At 42.4% G+C, this 23,226-nt stretch overlaps 1 protein-coding gene across 1 annotated transcript in view; it reads left to right on the top strand.

The window, feature by feature from the left end:
- The first annotated feature begins 12,709 nt into the window (after nt 1-12,709).
- Nucleotides 12,710-23,226, top strand: part of LOC144889097 (chloride intracellular channel protein 4-like) — a 62,097-nt gene continuing 51,580 nt past the window's right edge. The window contains exons 1-5 of the mRNA XM_078768967.1: nt 12,710-12,834; nt 12,959-13,029; nt 13,455-13,544; nt 13,734-13,738; nt 20,487-20,602. Coding sequence (XP_078625093.1) covers nt 12,710-12,834; nt 12,959-13,029; nt 13,455-13,544; nt 13,734-13,738; nt 20,487-20,602 — 407 coding nt within the window. The remainder of the gene's footprint in view (nt 12,835-12,958; nt 13,030-13,454; nt 13,545-13,733; nt 13,739-20,486; nt 20,603-23,226) is intronic.

Below are 23,226 nucleotides of genomic sequence, written 5' to 3'. Positions count from 1 at the left end.
CCTGAGGAGGTTGTGCCTCAGGATGTCCCAGGCTGTGCCCTCAAGACATATACAAGTTCTGTCATTGAAACGCCTCATATAATTCCGGAGCGTGGCATGACCATAGCGGGTCATGAAGAGGTGAATCTCGCAACACCTGTTGCATCATTGTCTGATTTGCAGACGTGTCCAAAACCTGCAGACATTCAGGGGATGGCACGCACAGCATCTGCTGCACCGGCACCTGCTTTATCGTTAGAGGGTGAGACTCACGCTGATCAATTGGACTATGACTCCGATGGAGCCTCATCCCTCACGTCTGGCATCAGCATCGAGGCTTGGAACGAAGTGTTGTTGTCTCATGGGCCGGAGGGTGACCCGGGCATCACACCTGCAGAAATTCTAAAATTCCTGAAAGACACTTTTCGGAAGAGGCGAGTAAAGGTGAAAGATTTCTTTCCAGACCTAAAAATCTTCATAACATCCGCGAAATATCTCGTCCTGAAGTCCAGCCAGTTCGGAGTTGGGGAACGAGAAGTATTCCGCCTCAAGAAGTACATCGTCAAAGCGAAGGAAGAGCTACAAGTAGACCAACCTTCCGCTATATAACCCCTTCCCCTTCTTCTTCACATGACCTTTTCTGTAGCTACCTTGAATATCAATGGGGGGCGGTCCCCATTGCGCAAGACCCAGGTGAAATTACTCACTGAGGAAAAGCATATTGATGTCATGCTTTTACAGGAGACGAGATGCAGTCCTTCGTGCGAAAGCCAATGGCGAAGGTTGATGAACGGCCAATGGTTTTTCAGTAGCTTGGCTTGCCCTAGAGCCGGGGTAGCTATATTCTTCTCATCTTCTTTTTTCCTCCAAACTGACATTGTTTTTGAAGACATAATTAAGGGGTATCTAATTTCTGTGTCTTTCACCTTCAATGGTTACAGGCACACACTTTTTAATGTCTACTCACCCAGTGACAGCACTGACAGGGTCACCTTCTTCACACAGTTAGAAACATCACTCACTCATGCAGATTTTAATAATCTTGTTTGCTTGAGTGGGGATTTTAATTGTACTCTAGACTCTGCCATGGACCGGAACGCTAAAGAACCTCATCTAGCTAGTACCATCCCACTGGCAAGGGTTTTATCTAAATTCTCTTTCGTTGATGCGTGGAGACTTCACAACCCCCTCATACGCCAGTATACATGGTGTCGCTGTCTTGACGGTCGGCTTTCCTTCGCTCGGCTAGATCGTGTTTACATAAATAGTAACTTTCTTAACATGATGGGCAATGTGCAAATTTTACCAATCGGTTTCTCCGATCATCACATGGTCACCTTTTCTCTTCTCTCTCCGATACGGAACTATGGAGCTGCACATTGGATTTTTAATGTGGACCTTTTAGAGGATCAAGCTTTCCTTAAAGCCTTCCGGGTTTTCTGGGGTACACTGCTTTTGCGGAAACCTTCTTTTTCTTCCCTCAATCAATGGTGGGATAATGCCAAGGTGCAAATTAAAACCTTTTGTCAGCAGTATAGATTCTTTTGTACAAAAGATGAGTCTCTCTTTAAAAGTGTTATTGAAAAAGAAATTTTAGCTTTGCAAAGCCATCTGTCACCTTCCAACACAATGGAAACGAATCTTTCATTGGCCAAAAAGAAAGCTATTCTCAACAGGCTATGTGTAAAACAAGCTAGAGGTGCCATGGTTCGTCTCCGTGTGGAGAATTTGCGTCATCTGGACGTGCCTTCTAGTTTCTTCTTTCGACTTGAACACACTTCAAAGGGTAGCGAGCAGCTCACCTTGTTACGGACTGTGCAGGGCAATATGATAAAGGATCACAAGGGCATTAGAACCCTGGTTAAAGATTACTTCTCTGATCTGTATTGTAGGAAAGACATTGATGACGAAATGGTGCATTCTTTAACCGCGTCCTTGCCCACCTTGTCAGCTACTGCACGTCAAGAGCTGGACAGAAAGATAACTATGGAGGAACTGTTTGTTGCACTACAAGCCTTGCCGAATGGAAAAGCCTCTGGCTTGGATGGACTCCCCGTAGAGTTCTACAAAGCTTTCTGGGATCTCTTTGGGACGGAACTATTGGAAATATTTTCTGACAGTTTACGACTCAACCAACTGCCACTCAGCTGCCGTAGAGCGGTGCTTGCCCTAATACCCAAGAAGGGAGATCTGCATCGGGTGGAAAATTGGCGTCCGATATCCTTGCTATGCGTGGATTATAAAATCTTTTCCAAGGCTCTCACCAACCGGCTCAGAGTCGTGATTGGGGAGATCATACACCCAGATCAATCTTACTGTGTCCCTAAAAGGTCAATTCACGACAGTATCTTTATTGTACGTGACATGATTGATATCTGCTCTCTCGAACAAAGAAATGTTGGTCTGGTGTTCCTCGATCAAGAAAAGGCCTTCGATGCCATCGATCACTTTTATCTTTTCTCTGTTTTACGGGGGTTTGGTTTTGGTGAATTTTTTATCTCTCACGTACAGCTACTGTATAATAACATTTTTAGTTTAGCAAAAGTTAACAACATTTTATGTCAGCCTTTCCCGGCTAGTAGAGGCATTCGTCAAGGTTGCCCTCTTTCCGGCCTCCTGTACTCCCTCGCGATTGAGCCTTTGCTCGTTCGTTTGCGCGCACATCTTCCCGGTTTCGTTCCTCAACCAACTGCGAACCCGTTCAAGGTGATTGCTTATGCAGACGATCTTTGTGCAATCGTTCACTCGGATGAGGACGTCTTGGCCTTGGTCCAATGCGTCCATGAATTCAGTTTGGCAAGTTCGGCAAAAGTGAATTGGAAAAAGAGCAGAGCTCTCTACCTTGGTCCGCAAAATGGCGCCACTCCTCCGACTCTGCCGGAGCAACTCGAATGGGCATGGGATGGCGTTCTTTACCTTGGTGTCTTTCTTGGTACCGAAAACTTCATTTTGAGAAACTGGGAATCTCTCATAATTAAAACTGAGAGGCGGCTGCTAAAATGGAAGGGCTTACTCTGCCAACTCTCCTATCGGGGCCGAACCCTCATTATAAATAACCTTGCAGCATCGATGCTTTGGCACGTTTTTATGGCACTGCAGCCCCCGGATTTTATTCTTAAAAAACTGCAATCTATTTTTATTGACTTCTTTTGGGGGGGGAAGCACTGGCTCAAACCTGGTGTGTTAAACCTACCCGTTGCTGAAGGAGGACAGGGTCTGATTGCCATTACCAGTAAAGTTATGGCTTTTCGCCTCCTGTCGCTTCGTCGACTGCTGTACACAGACGTCCCGTGGAAGGCATTGGCTCACTGCCTGCTTCGGCAGGCAGGGAGACTCGGCTACGATCAGGAGCTGTTCCTTATTGGCAGCAAGAAAGTCGATATGGCATCAGTCCCCCTGTTCTACAGGAGTGTGCTGGAGGCATGGCAGGCGGTTACCGTTCGCCGTGATAACAGTAATTATTCTCTTGAAATGTTCTTAAACGAGCCAATTTTTTTAAACCCCATTTTTGAAGGGGTCTGCAGTGATCGTACTTTTATGCAAAAGTTTATTGATGCTGGATGCACCAAGGTTAAAGATTTTAGAACCCCTCCTCCTTACAAGTGGAAACCAGCTGCTGACGTCGCTGTTGCCACTGGAGTTAGGTCCATTCGGGTCATTGGGAGGATATTCTCTGTGATTCTGCGCTTTTTCAAGCAAACCAAGCTAAAATGGGCTCCACAGGTGGAAGCTGGCCCTCTCTCATCCCAACAACCCTTTCCAGAGCTTTTGCTTCTTTTTCAAGGTTTCACCTCCTTTAAGTTGATGGAAAAATCCTCTGTTTATGGCATGTGTGTCAAAACCCTTGTTTCTGATAGACCTGCAGAACCACAAGCGCACTGGAGGAGAATGCTCCAGACTACTCATTCTACTTCGATAAACTGGCTTGTTATGTACAAGGTACCCATTGCCAAACGCTCCGGAGACTTGCAGTGGCGATTGGCACATCACATTTTACCCTCAAACGTTTTGATACACCGAATGTGTCCACATGTCCTTGAAAAGTGCCCTTTTTGTGATGCCCAGGAAACTCTTTTTCATGCCTTTGTTGGATGCCCAAGATTGACACCACTTTTTACTGTTTTATCGCATGTCATTCAAGGGTTGGGGTTGGTTTTTACACACTGTGTTTTTATATTTGGTTTTAGTATTAAACCCAGATGTAGGCACGAATGTTTTTTAGCCAACTTTTTAATTTCTGAGGCAAAACTTGCTATATATGTGTCCAGGAAAAGGAAAATCCGGAACAGTGTTGTTCCAGTGGATGACGCTGTAGTCTTTCTTAGGTCATTGGTGTCGTCTCGGCTGAACCTGGAATTGTCTTTTGATAACTGTGGGGACTTCCAGAAACGATGGTGTGTTCGGCGTTCCTTGTGCAGTTTAACTGACGGAGTCCTTACATTAAACTTGTAATATAGCATTGCTCTCTTATTTGGTGTAATGTGAAATGCTTCGAAATGGTACCTTTTTATGACTGTATATATCAACTTTATTTGCTGTCTGTTTTGATTTGTAACCATGGTTTTCTTTTTCTCACTGTCTGTATTTGTAGAAATGCTCTCATGACCTGTAAATATTTTTTTTTGTTTTACCTGTCTGCATTGGTGGAAAAGGTTTTTTCCTTCAAAAAAAGGAATGACATCTCTCTGTCTCTCTCTCTCTCTCTCTCCCTCTCTCTCTCTCTCTCTCCCTCTCTCTCTCTCCCTCTCTCTCTCTCTCTCTCTCCCTTTCTCCCTCTCTCTCCCTCTCTCAATGTTTCGCTTAATTTAATTAAACGCTTAATTTTGCTCTTGATGTGGTCATAGCTCTTGCATGAGCATTTCCTTTGAAATTGTTTGTGGTTTTGTTTGTGTCTTCACCTTTGGTTTGTAAAATTTTTATACTTGCTGGTTTCCTTTAAATATCCTTTGCTCCTTTTGGTGAATTCATGATCCTTACGAAATGTTTCTTTAAACTGGTTGCTTTGCTTACAACCGCTTTGTGGAATTGCTTGTATTTTTATAATAAAAGGGCACAAAAGTCTCTCTCTCTCTCTCTCTTTCTCTTTCTCTTTCTCTTTCTCTTTCTCTTTCTCTTTCTCTCTCTCTCTCTCATTCTCTCATTCTCTCATTCTCTCATTCTCTCATTCTCTCATTCTCTCATTCTCTCTCTCTCTCTCTCTCTCTCTCTCTCTCTCTCTCTCTCTCTCTCTCTCTCGCGCCCCCTGCTGGCCGTTCGTGTGTTGGGCGTGGCAAGATGGCGTGCACTGGTGTTCGTGTGCTGTAGCTCCGTGCTTGTGTTGTGTTGTCCCCCTCCCCCCCCCCCCCATTCCTTCCTTTCCTATCGCGCCTTTGTCGTGTCCTTCTTTACCACCTGTGCCCCTTTCCCTCCCTTGAGACAGAGAGAGTGAGAGAAGAGCCCAAAGGTGAGAGCAGGCCCGTTCGGTTCAGTTTACCTGCTCCGTCGGTGCTGTTTACCTTACTCGCGTCGTGTGAACTTTATTATTCATTATTTCATTTTCGACTTTATTTATTTTGTGTCCTTTCCGCCTGGTCAAGGTGGAAAGGTGAGACATCGCCGTTATGGCGAGTGTTCGTGCACGGCAGGAAGGGTTTGAAACCCTAACAAGGAAGCATGCTTTTGTGTGTGTCCCTCCCGAAGGTGTTCCTACCGAGGACATTATCCTAGCTGTAGGGAATGTTATCGGCGATGAAAATGTCCGCGCCGCGTCGCGGATGAACCAAAAGTTTGTTGTTTTCGTGTCGGACGAGAAGTTCGTGCATGATGTTGTTAGTACCGGTCTGTCATTGAAAGGTGGGCAGTTCGTCATGGTTTCCCCGATGGACACACCGGCGATTAAAGTTATTATTTCAAATGTCGCTCCGTTTATCACAGATGATAAATTAATGGCTGTTCTGACCCGGTATGGAACTGTTGTTTCCCGAATCTCGATGATTCCCCTGGGATGTCGGGATGAACGAATGAAACATGTTATGAGTTTCCGGAGACAAGTATTCATGGTGCTTCCTGATCGCGGAGACGATACAGGACTAAACATCTCGTTTAAAATTTCGGTAAATGATCGTCAATATCAAATGTACGCTTCGTCAGGCACCTTAACGTGCTTCCTTTGTGGAGCCTTCGGACACGTTAAAAGGTTTTGTCCCAAAGCATCTTGTACGAAGTGCGGCAAATTGGGACACACCAATGTGGGCTGTAAAAAAGAAAACGCCCCGACCGTGCTTCCTCATGCCTCGACCGTGCTTCCTCGCGCCTCGACCGTGCTTCCTCACGCCTCGACCGTGCTTCCCCACGCCTCGACCGTGCTTCCTCACGCCTCGACCGTGCTCCCCGACGCTCAAACCGTGCTCCCCGACGCTCAAACCGTGCTTCCTGGCGCTCAAACCGTGCTACCTGAAGCCCCGACCGTGCTTCCCGACGCCCCGACTGTGCTTCCTGATGTCCCAACTGTGCTTCCCGAGGTCCCGACTACGCTTCCCGAAGCCCCAACCGTGCTACCTGAATCCCCAACCGTGCTACCCGAAGCCCCAACCGTGCTTCCCGAAGCCCCGACTGTGCTTCCCGACGCCACGACTGTGCTTCCCGACGCCCCGACCGTGCTTCCCGACGCCCCGGTGCTACCCAAACCCAGTGAGATGGCACTTGGTGATGCTAGTACTGCTGACGAACCCATGAATGAAGAACTTGTCATACTGACCAAAAAACGGAAAGCACCACTAACAAATAGCCCCGATGGTGCGATAAAGAAGGCTGTCTTGGGCAGAGACACTGCCTCTGCAAAAGAGGGCAAAACGTTTACAGCAAACGAAAATATCGAACGCCAAAGTGGTAAAAAAGATGTTACTGATTTCCCAAGCTCTGAGAATAAAGCCGACATTGATCCGAACAATGCGGCCATTTTTGAGCCTGAACGCGAAGCCCCACCGGTCCCCCCTCCAGTAGCTGAGCGGACTGGTGACCAAACAAATTGCTCTGTCTCACAAACAGAAATCGTAACCCCGGCTACGCAGAGATCTGCAGCCATTTGCCAAAACACACATAAAGAAAGTAAGCACCAGTCTGCTCGTGAGTGTGTACCAGAGTACCCAACGAAATCTCAGGAGATGCCTCCAGAGGAGCTCGTGAGAGCTGCAAGTAAGGCCCAAGATCCAGGTGGGACATTATCAGACCTGTCAGAGTCTGAGGACGAGGTGGAAGTGACTGAGCTGTCACAGTCATCAGCATCTCAGTCACAGATACCCCCCCAACACATCGTGTCGTTTCTAGCCGAAACGTACAGACAGCGTAACATAGTCATTAAAGACCATTTTGACGATTTGGCTGCATTCATCCACACTGCAAAATCCATAATTAAGACGCCTGAACAATTTGACCTGAATAAGTCACAATACCACAGGTTAAGAAAATTCATCACACGTGCAGGTGTAGAGTGTTCCCAGCCACAGGCTGATTTCATCAATACAGGATGAAAACTATAAAACTCGCAACCTTAAATATTAACGGTGGTGGTGCTAGACACCTCCGCCAGGTTCAAGTAAAAAACATATTTCAACGGAAAAAGGTGGATGTGATCTTACTTCAAGAAACTCACATCACACCAAATGTGGAACATAACTGGCATCAACTTTTCAAGAGCCAATGCTATTTCAGCAATTTATCAGCTTCATCTGCTGGAATCGGCTTCTTGCTGAAGCCAGGCCTCGTGTGTGAGTCATGCCATTTTCAGGAGGTAATAAATGGTCGGCTTAGCTCTCTCAAACTAGTAAGCCATAACTTCCATTACACCATTTTTAATGTGTATGCGCCAAGTGATAGCGTAGAGCGTAAGTCCTTCTTCACCGCAATGATAAATCACTTAAGATCAGTTGATTTTGATCATTGTGTGTGTGTCGGAGGTGATTTCAATTGCACCTTCGACCCATCGGTTGACAGAAATTCTGCCGAACCCCATCCTGAGTCCCATGTACACTTATCCAATTTTTTTAGCACAATGGGCCTCGTTGATGTTTGGCGGTTGCACCACCCAAGCACATCCCAGTACACCTGGTGTCGATGCGCCAATAGTCGAGTATCCTTGGCAAGGCTTGACAGATGGTACATCAACGTACCCTTTAAAAATACTGCGGTTTCTTCAAATATTTTTCCTTCCGTGTTTTCAGACCATCATATGGTAACCCTAAACCTTTCCTTTCCTCAACCCGCAAGTAGGAGCGCTTATTGGAAGTTTAATGTTAGACTTCTAGAAGATGGTATGTTTAAGGAAGCCTTTCGTGTTTTCTGGGCAAGTCTAGTAGCAAAGAAATCTTCCTTTTCTTCATCCAGCATATGGTGGGATAACATGAAATCTCAAATTCGGGTTTTTTGTCAATGTTTCCAATCACACAGCACAAACGACAAGCACATTACAATGGCCCGGTTGGAATTGGATATTCTATATTTGGAGAATAAATTGGCTCATGAAAACAATGACGCCAATTACCGGTTATTGCTTGTAAAGAAAGCTCTTTTAAGGGAGTTAGTTCAAGAGAAAGCAGCCGGAACATTAATTAGACTTAGAATACAGAATGTAAAGTTATCAGACACCCCAAACAAGTCTTTCTTTCATTTAGAATCCTTAAGCAAGCCATCACGGCTAATCTCTTCTGTTTTGGACTCAAGAGGCAACGTTGTTGTCAACGAGGATGATGTTAGAATAAACATTATTGAATTCTTTACAAAACTTTTTGAGGAGCAGACTGTTTGTAATGATACAATGATGGATTTAACCTCTCACCTCCCCTCCCTAACTGAGGCTCAACGGTTGGAGCTTGACCTACCAATCACCCTCCTTGAGCTAACCTGTGCTCTTGCTGCCATGGATTCAGGGAAAGCTCCGGGTATTGACGGTCTACCTCCCGAATTCTTTCTGACATTTTGGGACCTTTTAGGCCCTGAGTTGCTGAATGTTTTGGACACTTCTATACAGACTGGTATAATGCCGCTGAGTCTAAGAAGAGCCGTAGTGTGCTTGCTCCCGAAAACAGAAGATCCCCGACTTTTGGTGAACTGGCGACCGATCTCCCTGCTGTGCACGGACTACAAGCTTTTTTCAAAAGTACTAGCTAATCGACTAAAAAAGGTTATTGGTGATCTAGTACTGCCAGAACAGAGTTACTGTGTTCCTGGAAGATCCATCCATGATAATATTTCTTTAATCAGAGATCTCATTGATGGTAACCGTGTTAAAGAAGACTTTGGAATGATGTCGCTTGATCTTGAAAAGGCATTTGACAGTATCGACCATAAGTTTATGCATCATGTGTTACAGGCATGCGGCCTCGGAGCAAACTTTCGTTCCTACATTTCCTTGCTATACACGGATGTATTTAGTTTAATTAAGATTAATAATGTGCTGGCTCCCCCCATCAAGGTTCGGAGAGGGGTCCGGCAAGGGTGCCCAGTCTCTGGTTTATTGTTTGCTCTTTCTTTAGAGCCTCTTCTCAATCTACTGAGAAAGAAGATTTCTGGAATAGCACTCACTCCCATGAGTGCACCGCTAACCCTATGTGCTTATGCGGATGACGTCTGCATCTTTGTAAAAGATAAGGATGATATTGATATCGTTGTTGAGTGCCTGTCAAAGTTTCACGCTGCCTCCTCTTTAAAAATCAATTGGAACAAGAGCAAGACGTTATGGATACCCTCCCTTTATCGCAACCTTCTTCAGCCTGTACCACAGCCGCCCCCATCCCTCCCCGCAGGGTTGCTGTGGGGAAGTGAGGGAATTAAGTACTTGGGCATATTCCTTGGTTCCCCACAGTATGCTCAAAGAAATTGGGACGGGGTAATTGAGCAAGTGGGAGAAAGATTGAACCGATGGAAAAGGGTTTTACCTCATTTGTCCTTCAAGGGCCGTGTGCTAGTGATCAACAACTTAGTTGCCACAATGTTGTGGCATAGGTTCATCTGCCTGCAACCGCCGGAGGCCCTACTCAAAGCACTCCAGGGCAAACTGGTGGACTTCTTCTGGGGAGGCTACCACTGGCTACGACCCGATGTGATATGTCGCCCCTCGGCTGAGGGTGGCCACAACCTCGTCGACATCAAAGCCCGCCTAATGGCCTTCCGGCTGCGGTCCATTCAACGTCTCCTCTACATGGAACATCTGCCAGGCCGGCTCCCTGCACGCCTTGTACTGCAGCGAGCGGGTAGGCTCGGGTACGGGTTTGAACTCTTTCAAATGAACCTCCAGCATGTCGACATATCGGTTCTCCCTGCTTTTTACCAAAGCCTCTTAAATGCCTGGCAGAGCCTTTCTGTGAGTCGTCAGGCGGACACATATGTAACGAAAATGCTGGCACACGAGCCTTTGTTCTATAACCCTCTCTTTCCCGACATTCCAAAGAGTCGAGATTTTTGCCAACACTTTATAGCAGCTGGTATTGTGAAGGTGCGGCATCTCTGACATGACTCAGGGTATGGTTGGAAATCCGTAAGTGAAATCGCCGACCTGACAGGGATTTGGTCCCATAGGATGATTGCAAAAATTTTGAGGAAAATGATTCAGTTGGGACGGCAACTTGGCCTAACTTGGACTCGAGGTACAGGAGAAGATCTAAATGAGCCGACAGTGCCTAAATTAATTGTTGAACCCATTCAAAACGATTTGCCCCCTGTTAGCGATGGGTCAAAGCTTTTCCAGACAATGGACAGCAAGGGCATCTACAAGATGTGCCTCAAGTTGTTAAATGGGAACCCTTCGTTAAATGGAGTTACCCGATGGAAAGGATTGTTACCCGGAGGACCCCCCTCCGAACCTATCTGGGAAGCCATGTACAGTGAGCCCACATCCAAAAGAACAGGTGATCTCCAGTGGCGTTTGGCCCACTGGATTGTTCCCTCTAACACGTTTATTAGACATTTTTCTCCTGTATCTGTTTGTTGTCCCTTCTGTACAGTCAATGAGGACTTGTTTCACGCATTCATAGACTGTATCCGATTATTTCCTTTGTTTCATTGGTTGAATTACATTGCACATGAAATGCATGTTACCTTTTCTTTGAGAAGTTTCGTCTTTGGTTTTGCCCCTAAACAGAATCCTGCATCTAAACTGTTTAGTTTCCTAATAGCAACTGCGAAGCTTGCTGTTTATTTAACAAGAAAAGACAAACTATCTGGCAAACCGATAGAGCACTGCAATATCATGTCGTGTTTGAATGCATTAATCTCAGCAAGATTGAAACTGGAATTTACCCTGTCCAACGAGTCCGGAAATTTTCATAACTTTGTTGATACTTGGTGTGTTGGTGGGTTTTGTGAGGTTAAAGAAAATGAATTTAGAATACTGTTGTGAAATACTGATTGTTTTTTATTTGATGATCATTGGGTGCTTCTTCTTTTTCTTTTTTTCTTTTTGTTGGCATTATTGATTTTATTGCAAAACGTGTATATTGTTACTTTTATATTTTTGTAATAAAAGGACTAAAAAGTCAAAGTCTCTCTCTCTCTCTCTCTCACTCCTCTCTCCCTCCCTCCCACCCCTCTCTCTCCTTCTCTCCCTCTCTCCCACCTCTCTCTCTCTCATTCTCTCTCTCTCTCTCTCTCATTCTCTCTCTCTCTCTCTCTCTCACTCCTCTCTCCCTCTCTCCCACCCCTCTATCTCCTTCTCTCCCTCTCTCCCACCTCTCTGTCTCTGTCTCTGTCCCACCCCTCCTTCCCTCTTTATCTCTCTCTATCTCTCTCTCTCTCTCTCTCTCTCTCTCTCTCTCTCTCACTCTCACTCTCTCTCTCTCTCTCTCTCTCTCTCTCTCTCTCTCTCTCTCTCTCTCTCTCACGGAGGACGTGTTCCACGCCTTCATTAATTGTGTGAGATTGGTTCCTTTGTTTCGGTGCTTTAATCTTGTGGCACACAGAATGAGGGTTGTTTTCTCGTTGCGTTCTTTTATTTTCGGCTTTAATGCCAAGTCAAGCAAGGAGAATATGTTAATGAGGTTTCTGGTCGCAACAGCCAAGCTGGCAATATATCTCTCAAGAAGGGAGAAATTGAACGGAAAACCTGCCGGGGAATGCAATGTAATGTTGTTTTTCAATGCCCTTGTGTCAGCAAGACTTAAACTAGAGTTTTTTTTCTATAAGGATGCAAACAATCTTGAGGAATTCACCAATACTTGGTGTCATGAAGGGTTGTGTGAGGTTCGTGAGAACCAACTGGTAATATTTTTGTAGGTTGTATAAAGTTAATGTTTTAATTTGGCAAATTGTGTGCCGTGATATTTGTGTAACCCTTTCATTTCATTGCTTTTTCTTGCATTTATGATTGGTGTAAAGATATGAATAACAATTTTTTTGTATTATTTTGATAATAAAAGGACTCAAAAGTCTCTCTCTCTCTCTCTCTCACTCTCACTCTCACTCTCTCTCTCTCTCTCTCTCTCTCTCTCTCACTCTCTCACTCTCTCACTCTCTCACTCTCTCACTCTCTCTCTCTCTCTCTCTCTCTCTCTCTCTCTCTCACACTCTCTCTCTCTCTCTCTCACTCTCACTCTCACTCTCACACTCACACTCTCACACTCTCACTCTCACTCTCTCTCTCTCTCTCACCCATATCAAGCCAATGAATCCTTTGTCACCCCTGTGTGAAGCGGGGCCATCGCCGTGAAATATAAAACACACAGGAAATGGTACATTGTACCGAGGCGCGGCGGTGATGGTCATGGTTAACCCTTGGCCATCCAAAGATCCCTGGAGGGTTAAACAGCACGGTGAAGTCTGCATGGCCGTTTTGTACGTTGCTCTTGTGGGGATGGTAGCCTTCGTGAGGATGGTCACTGTGGAAATGTAACTCATTGATTAGAACTGGTAAATCATTGATTGGAACTGGTAACGAGGAAGAACCAACGACTTGAAATGAATGTCAGGAATGTGCACGAAAGTAGTAATGACTTGTTCACCCTGGTCACAGCCCCAGGCTAGAGCACTCTCCTATTGTAAGGCAAATAGAATTCACAGCAGGAGGGGAGCGAGTTGGTGCCAGTAAGGCGAGCGGGGATGACAGAGCAACCTTTCAGCGGAGAAGGATTAACTCAAGCGTGCCGATATAAACCAGAACAGACTTTGATTCAGGAGCACTTGTCCTCAGAAGCCCTGCCCGACGAACGAACGAATAACCAACGAGTACGGCGCTACGGAGAAACATCGGCTGAGAAAGAGGGACTATGCGGATAGAGCTATCTGGTCCATTGAGTTAACGGTAGTTATTAGTATTTGAATGAATGTGAACAACTAGTTAATAAAGTCTGGATCTTTGTAAACCTGTTTTCCGGTCATTGGTCTTGAGTCCCAAACCACTTCCACGACAATATGGAGGCACCGCTGGCATCAATTGGACACAAAACAAGATCTTTAAAAGGTAAGTGTGTCTTGTTTTTGTCCAGTATGATTTCCGAACCTGGGAATAGTTTTTGTACATACATGGTGGAGGGACATGGTGTGGGGCTTCCTTGCGCACCGATGCCTGCGATATAGGTGGTGTAACGAAGTCACGGATGGTAAAATGTAACATCGACAAACGATTGTAGCTATTATTCGATGTTTTTTCTAAATGATTTCTGTGAATAACGTATTTTTTTGCACTGTCTAAATAAAATGCGCCAGGTCGGCGCTGGTCATTAAGGGCCTTACTGTGACCTGGGAGCAAACGGGGGCATGAGTGCACCATGCGACCATTTTGCTTCCAGGTCGTGTAAGGCCGGTACACTCATTTACATACCCGTACACGTGTAAAGTAGTTTACACTTGTTTTTTTGCACTTGCTCAAAGCACGCGACTTGCTCGGCGTGCGACAGGGAGCAGGGAAATGGAGTTATATTTATATATAATATATATATTTTCCCCTCATTCCAATTTATGGTATTGCAACAAAACGGCTTATATCTTTGGAACGGCTGGTCGGATGTAGACAAATTAAACGGAATTGTGTAGGACGAAAGCCGTGGGTCCAAAGTAAAAAAAAAAAAAAAAAAAAAAAAAAGGGGGGGGTGGAGGAGAGGGAAAATTTTCGCCAATTTTTTCCCACCATTTTATAACACCTAAAAATCGTTCTGATCAACATATAAATTAATGACAGACAACGCCATCTCATGCCGGTCCAGAATTATTATGAAAGATGGCGATTGGATGAAAATTGCATAACTGACACTCCCTCACTGTCCACCTCATTGTCCCTCATGTCCATTCGGCTACCTGTCTCTTGCTCCCAGCTCCTTCCCCCCTCCCTCTAGTTCCCATTGGCGGACGTTTTGCGAGAAGCAAAGCGTTTTGCAGGAAGCTTCCAGGAAGCAAAACCAGTGCTGTTGTTTTTTGATGAAATTTGTCAGACAGATAGCATGGGTTGTTGTGGTTGGGTCGATTTTACGAAATGAACGTTCTTTGAACAAATTAAATGGTGAATCGGATGAAAATTGAGGATTTTTGAACTTGCTGTTGGAACTTGTTGGAACTTGTTGTTGGAACTTGTTGTTGGAACTTGTTGTTGGAACTTGTTGTTGGAACTTGCTGTTGGAACTTGTTGTTGGAACTTGCTGTTGGAACTTGTTGTTGGAACTTGTTGTTGGAACTTGCTGTTGGAACTTGCTGTTGGAACTTGTTGTTGGAACTTGTTGTTGGAACTTGTTGTTGGAACTTGTTGGAACTTGTTGTTGGAACTTGTTGTTGGAACATGCCGTTGGAACTTGTTGTTGGAACTTGTTGTTGGAACTTGTTGTTGGAACTTGCTGTTGGAACTTGTTGTTGGAACTTGTTGTTGGAACTTGTTGTTGGAACTTGCTGTTGGAACTTGTTGTTGGAACTTGTTGTTGGAACTTGTTGTTGGAACTTGTTGTTGGAACTTGCTGTTGGAACTTGTTGTTGGAACTTGTTGTTGGAACTTGTTGTTGGAACTTGCTGTTGGAACTTGTTGTTGGAACTTGTTGTTGGAACTTGTTGTTGGAACTTGTTGTTGGAACTTGTTGTTGGAACATGCCGTTGGAACTTGTTGTTGGAACTTGTTGTTGGAACTTGTTGTTGGAACTTGCTGTTGTAACTTGTTGTTGGAACTTGTTGTTGGAACTTGTTGTTGGAACTTGTTGTTGGAACTTGCTGTTGGAACTTGTTGCTGGAACTTGTTGTTGGAACTTGTTGTTGGAACTTGTTGTTGGAACTTGTTGTTGGAACTTGCTGTTGGAACTTGTTGTTGGAACTTGTTGTTGGAACTTGTTGTTGGAACTTGTTGTTGGAACATGCCGTTGGAACTTGTTGTTGGAACTTGTTGTTGGAACTTGTTGTTGGAACATGCCGTTGGAACTTGTTGTTGGAACTTGATGTTGGAACTTGTTGTTGGAACTTGTTGTTGGAACTTGCTGTTAGAACTTGCTGTTGGAACTTGTTGTTGGAACTTGTTGTTGGAACTTGCTGTTGGAACTTGTTGTTGGAACTTGTTGTTGGAACTTGTTGTTGGAACTTGTTGTTGGAACTTGTTGTTGGAACATGCCGTTGGAACTTGTTGTTGGAACTTGCTGTGGAACTTGTTGTTGGAACTTGTTGTTGGAACTTGTTGTTGGAACTTGTTGTTGGAACGTTTTGGGAACATTCAAAGTTGGGTTTTGCTAATGTTTCCACAACGTCGCTACAACGTTTCACTTTCGTTGTTGCAACGTTTTGCTCCAACGTTTTGGGAACATTCAAATGTTGGGTTTTGCTAACGTTTCCACAACGTCGCTACAACGTTTCACTTTCGTTGTTGCAACGTTTTGCTCCAACGTTTTGGGAACATTCAAATGTTGGGTTTTGCTAACGTTTCCACAACGTCGCTACAACGTTTCACTTTCGTTGTTGCAACGTTTTGCTCCAACGTTTTGGGAACATTCAAATGTTGGGTTTTGCTAACATTTCCACAACGTCGCTACAACGTTTCACTTTCGTTGTTGCAACGTTTTGCTCCAACGTTTTGGGAACATTCAAATGTTGGGTTTTGCTAACGTTTCCACAACGTCGCTACAACGTTTCACTTTCATTGTTGCAACGTTTTGGGAACACTCAAATGTTAAGTGAATCGGATGAGAATTCACGAGTTATTTAATTATTAGAAATTAATGAAGTACTTATTTAATTAATTACATTTTTTCTCTTCTGACCATGAACTTGGTGTCGACCTGCAGGCCAAACCGTTGGTCAGATGAGCTTGATACCCTGACCAATCATCGTAAGTCACTTGATTGGATGCATATATTAATTATGACATCATAAGTCACGTGACATGGCGGCCATGGTGGATTTCTTGAAAACCTTTAAAATGCATCCCTGCGTTCATTTTCCGATCAATTGAGTTGAAATTTTGAACAATCGGATCTGCACTGTCGTTGTTAACGACTCTGGCATGCACCCGTCCAATCAGGATGGAGCGGTATGGTCCCCGGATCATCACTGCCCGCAGTTTGAATTCGTTTTACTTTTACATTTCACTCTTTCTGTTCATTGTTGTTGTGGTCATACAATTTTTTGAAGACATGCACATGTCATGATATAGGAAATGTTTGTTCTGTTGAACGGAAGAAATGTTTATGGGTAATTTAATTCAATGTGGTAGGTGGGCAACACCACAAAGCATACCTCTTTTAAGGTGTGTATAAACCCTGGAACATTCCAGCAATCAATACGATGCTAAAATGGTGTAATTTAATTAAATGTGGTAATTTAATTCAATGTGGTAGGTGGGCAACACCACAAAGCATACCTCTTTTAAGGTGTGTATAAACCCTGGAACATTCCAGCAATCAATACGATGCTGAAATGGTGTAATTTAATTCAATGTGGTAATTTAATTAAATGTGGTAGGTGGGCAACACCACAAAGCATACCTCTTTTAAGCTGTGCATAAACCCTGGAACATTTCAGCAATCATGACGATTTTCTCATGTCACCTGAAATGGTGTAATATTGTGTAATATGGTCGACCTTGGGTTTGTTTGGGTTTGTTGTTTATTTTTGTGGGTATATATTTTTGTATATTTTGTATATATTTTCACGACAAATTCCAGTTAACATCCTGCAAAATTTGCTCGTTTTTCTGGCCGAATCGAAATTGCGTTGAGTTCCTATGGCATGCGCCATTAAAAGCGCCGTGTAATGGTTGAGCTCCCTTTATTTCGTTTTGGTCACGCGAATGAGCAGACAAAATGACGAATGCTGCGGCTGGAGCAGTAGAAGCGATTTTTCTTTTAATTGTTTAATGATTATTCGATATTGTTATGACTTATTGTCAATAGGAATACTAAGTGGTCAGGAGGTAGCCTTTTGCTATGTACAGTTTATTTATTGTTGAGTATACCACATAGCTGTGGTGATAAAGGAAATGTTTGTTTTTCAAATAGATGATTATGATATGACCATGATTATAAAATCATGATGATTATTATGAATGATATCATAGGGTTCCGATGCAGAATGATTGCACGAACTTGGGAAAGAACTTTCAAGCCCTATGGGATAAATTGGGTATTACAAGTGATGGAGTTTCAAAATTTAGCATGATTGAAGGAATTTGACAGTCCCATTTCAGGAGTTTTACGAAATGTATATTGCCAAGAGATTTTGGGTACTATTAAAAGAAAAATGATGAGATCTTTTTCCCAAAGAACTTTAATATCTGCCATCCATTTTGGCTGTCTCACGAATGAAGGATGAGTTGCCTTTAGTGGTTGCAAAGAAAATTTGTGGAGACCAGACAAAATGGGAAAATATGTCAGATATGACCCTAGGACAGAACAGTGATTCGTCAATTGACATGAGGTATGAACTAGAGGTGACGACCGATGATCTTCAATCTCAGTCAATAGATGGACCTGTCCTGACATCATTGGGGAAAGGGCTTATGCAAGGAGTCATCCAAAATGATTAATTTGATTTATTGATGAATATTGAGAAATTAATTGAAATTGAATAATTGAATTAAACTGAATAAATTTAATTGAATAAATTTAACTGAATAAATTGAACTGAATAAATTTAATTGAATGAATTTAATTGAATAAATTGAACTGAATAAATTGAATTGAATATATTGATTGTTTGATTGATGAAAATGCGGCCTCAAGAAAGAAGTTTTGATATCTTTGTGAGATATTATCAATGTGAAGACAACCTTGGAAAATTGAGCAAGGTGGTGAGTTTATATATAGATATATATGTGCGGTTACCATTGTGTGATTTCCCCTTCAACAGAGCGGACACCTGAGGATTCACCCATTTCATACTGACCCTCTGGCTCATCTGCAAATACTGATCTGTGAGATTGGATTGTGCAAAAGCCACAGGTGAGAGAGATTCTCTGGAAATCACCGTTTGAACAGGTGGAGAGATCCTTCCTGGAGGTACGAGTGAAGCTTTAGAGGAACAAGCTACAACACATCCAACGCTACTTTGATAAAAGGCAGAATGGGAAATGGAACCTGCAAGAATACACAAGGACAACCAGAGATTCCACAAAAAGGTACTTGTACATATCATATGTATGACCGTTATGGTGCCGAAGCTATAAGGCAGGTCGAGAATTGGTATTTGTGGACAAAGGGAAATGCTGAGGAGTTTCCAAGAGATGGTACATTTGAGCGAAGTCGATTGGAAAGATTGGGACAAAGATTGAAAGCCAGGGAGAGACAGAATCTAACGGTAGACTGGCTTGCATTCCATCTTTGGGATGGTGAATCCAGACAACGGGAACAGCAAGAACGGATAACGGATCTAGAATTTAAAATAAAAAGGATACAGGATACAGTGGAGGAGACAAATGCACAACTGCCCTCGAAATTAGGAATGAAAATGACAGTTGTCCCATCTGATTTCCAGTTGTCTCCCCAAAAAGGACGATACAGAGAATTTTTTCGTGTTTCAGGAGATAACGAGAGATTGCAGTGGCAACTCAGGGATGTAGAGATGCAGCCCAGCAATACAAGTGCACAGGTGCACAGACCAGGCAACGACAGAAACCGGTGTTTCAAGTGTGGACGGATGGGACATTGGAAAAGAGGATGTCCGTATTCCAAAAGGAAGACAAGTTCATAGGGTAAACCAAGATCAAGGGTACCAGTGCTGACCGATACCTCAGACAACGATTAGGCCTTCATTGCGACAAATCCCAAATGACGATTGGCCTCAACAAATTAGATTACTGGACAAACATGAATAACTGTCGATGATTCTTGTGTCTGAAAAGTTTTCGGAGCAAGAATTATTCATTTTTTCTTTTGCTTGTAAGCAAATTGATAATTAATTGATCAAATGCTGAAATTGGATCTTTTATGTTGGGCACAAAATTTTAAATTTACAAAGTTTGGAACAATTGCTTTGCAATTTTTTTTTGGCAAACCAAGTGACAAGAGTCACATGATGATCAGGTGGGAATTTCGGACTATTGTTCCGCACGATTGATAGGTCAGTAGTCGACTGACATACAAATGGGTGGGTAGTCAAATTTGGATAAATTATTGTGGAAACTGAAAGGGTGTTTTTCAATGTGACATCATAGGGGTTTTCTAAGAATAGACTTTTAGTCTATTTGTGTATTAGCATTTTAAATTTGATGGACAAATTTTATGAAATTGAAATAAAATTGACACCCATCTTGATCTGTAAATAATGGTTCCAACGCAAACAAATATGCATAATGCATGTGTGTGTGTGTTTTTATGTATCAATCTTACAAGATTGTTGACACCGACAGTGTGCCTTGTCTGAAAATAGATAGTTCCATGTGGATGGGATCACATATCGAGAGAATTCGTAAAATAAAATAGAAATATAATTTGATTATGAACATTATCATTTTTGTCAAGGGAGATGGAATATAAAAAAATTTGATTTGCTGAGTTATGAGCAGCCATTCATTGATAGTAAATTCATTGATAGTAAAAATTGGGAGTAATCTTGAGATTCCATTTTGATAGAATTTATATGAGAATCAAAGCTATTTATGGATATGAGCTTCATAAAAATGTGGGAGTACACAATTAGCCAAATTTGGGAGAGGTCTTACACTGACTTCCCAGAGTACTCTGCTCATGGATTTTTATATATATAAACTTGAATTTTATCAGCATATAAATTGTGCTGTATGTATGGATGTGTATTAGGCATAGATGATATGGGAAAATAGTAAAGAAAATTTTGCTGGTTTGAACTATTGTGAGTTTTGAGTTCTGGAGTTCAAACAAAGTCACTGGTTAACAGATGAGAAAGGATAGTAAATAAATTATTCGATGCTGGGTAAATTAAGTACGATATTACTAAGACTTATGAGAGCTATTGTTCTTCCTTGCAGCAGTGGAAAATTATTGAAAAATTAGATCCAACATAATGAATCTATAAATGAATGTGATAGGGATAATATCCTCAATTTGTACTAATTATTTGATTCTGGGTAAAGGAATTAATTTATCATAGTGGATTGTTAACAGCAGCCTGAAAATGTCCTGAGAGTGCATCCATGTAATCAGAAATCCCAGATTTGTTTTTACAAACAACATTTTGGTAGAGGTCTTGTGTGGACGAGCACTTCCTTGGTAGATAAAAAACGGTACTGCATGCTGGCAGCCACTTTTGCGGCCAGTTAGGCCAAACAAATTGAGAGGATATTGTAGTTAAATACGTAAGTTACACATGGCTATTTGTAAAAAGGAAATTTGTTGAGATGGGAAACATTTTTCGAAAGTTTATTAAAGTGTTATAATATGGCATGTGGCAAGGCAAACTATTGGATGGGAAAATTAGATCTGGTTATAGAATAAATTTATTGACCCCTTGAAGATAATTATTGGAATCATTGTTTCACTGGCATTTTTGTTCACATTGGAAATAGTTTGGTAGAGCTTTGGTTAAAACCTTTGGTTGTGGTATCTTGGAACAAATTGATAAACCATAGGAGATTGATAAGAATAGGAACAAATATGGACCCAAAATAGAAAGTTGGATTCATGCCTCTCATTGCAAGCAAGCACATGGGGCTAAGATGGACGATCCCACAGAAAATGAGGCTGCACCTAGCAGCCTAGCAGAACATTCAGTGGCGGATAAATGATAGTCGTGATTTACATTCATTTGAATTACATTTTAACACCTCTTGCATTGATAAACATTACATTTTCAACATTTAATATTCCGACTTGAATTAGGGAAGATAGTGACATTTATTTGCCTACATGACATACCATTATCTACTGATATTAGCGCAACATGAGGGATAATGTATCACAACTACACTCATGATTAGGGGATTTAGTTCGACCACGGGAGATAGGGGGATCAGGGTAAGACAAATAATCTGATTTATGTTACATATTAAGGGATTTTCTTTATTTACCTTTTAGGAAGCTTGTTAGTTTGGTATATAATGTTGAATGTCATCGACATATAATTATGTCATAGGTATGAATATATACAAGGAGTAGCAGACTTGTTTGTGGGTTTAGTAGTTATATTGGCAATTGTTTTAGTGGTGGCTTGCTTGAAAGCCTTAGTGACGGTGTGTTTGAATAAGGTAACCAACAACACGATGATAACGCATGAAGTTACAAATGAGGAAAGAAATGTGGAACCAGAAAAGGTAGACTTTTATGGCGACATAAATACTGAGATTAAAAGATTAAATCAAGTGATGTTGCAAATGAATACAGTAGAATTAAGATAATGGCATAACGACAATGTTATGAGTTGTGTCAATTACAAGACCAGTGAACTCATATCACCACGACTGACACACTGTTAGAAAAGAAAAAAAAAAAGGGAAAAGAAAAAGTGGAGAGGAATTATGGTAATAATACATTATGCTTAATTTGTTGGTTTGGGAAAATTGTTGTTGGGAATTAGATATTCCCGTTTGTGATTGTAATCATATACAATTTATTTTCTTAGAGTAGTGCTAAAATACCTGCATGAGTTAATTTTTGAACTATATTAACCTGAAAGCATTTGTGGATGCTATTCTTAGTTTAGTAGTGAAATACATACCTGATTGAATATTATTTGTGTGACGCATATAAATGAATATAACTTTTAAATGTTTTAAGGAAAAACAACAAATTGTTGAATGTGAAACTGTCGGAAGACATACATGATTATGCTGATTTCATGGTAAGATGTACCCTGTCTGATTCAGTGTGTGTGGAAAGCAGATTCAGATGTGACTGAGCATAAGGATAAGACGAGATCACATTTTGAAGGGAGTGCTAACGGAAGTGGGAAGAAGTTCGAGAAAGAAAATTTGTGGCTAAAATGAAGTTAATCGCGGCATACACCCTCTTTCTCAAAGAATGATGAAGACATTCTCCCATGTAACTTGGAGATGGATGCTTACCTTCACCAAGGAAATTTATGTGACCATTTGCCTGGATCACACTGCAACATATGAAAGGAAGGCGATCACTTACTCTTGCTTGAAGGCTTCGAACATTCATCACATCAGAAGTTGCAGGACAACGACATTTTACCTGCAACCTCTGTGAAATGCGGGGACATATGTTATTACTTCACCAACTTCCGGGGAACCAGCATGGAGCTGCAAACAAACGGCTGTGCCCTTGTCACAACAGCTGTGCGCGATTCTGCTGGTTGCTCCTGGTATGGACCATGAATGACCTGAACACCATGGTCCAAACATCATTGTGGATGCATCCGGCATCCCTGTTCCACATCTTGCTGGCCAATCAACGTCACACCAATACTTGCTGCCCACTCACAATGAGGGAGGAGGCAAGTCGACTACAACTGGGCAAGGGCCTTGTTCAGGAAATTACTATGCTACAGCAAGAGTGGCAAGAATGCTACATGGAGAGCAGGGTCAGTCTATGACTCCGTGCAGTTATTACAACAGCAAGACCCTACACGAAGTAGTGCAGGTGCTATGAAGACATTAGGAGAAAATGTTTCATACCTGGATTCAAACACAAGTGATCAGCCCTTCCTTTCAAACAAAGAGTCAACATTTGTGTAGAGGCAAACATTTTTGCCAGATGTTGCAGATGCTTTACAAAACTTGAAGATGAAGTGAAATTGTTGTATCTTGGTGATGGTGAAGTGTTGTTTTGAAAAGATATTTGTGATGCAAATGCAATAGATCGAACAATATGGAAGGAGTCAATGACCAACGAAATGTTTTGTGATTCTTGCAGGAGGACGGTGTATGCCTAAGGGAAGTGGATTACC

The sequence above is a fragment of the Myxine glutinosa genome, unplaced genomic scaffold (genome assembly GCF_964187855.1).
Source record: "Myxine glutinosa unplaced genomic scaffold, kmMyxGlut1.1 SCAFFOLD_781, whole genome shotgun sequence".
Lineage (NCBI taxonomy): Eukaryota > Metazoa > Chordata > Myxini > Myxiniformes > Myxinidae > Myxine > Myxine glutinosa.
This window is presented reverse-complemented; position numbering and strand designations above follow the sequence as displayed.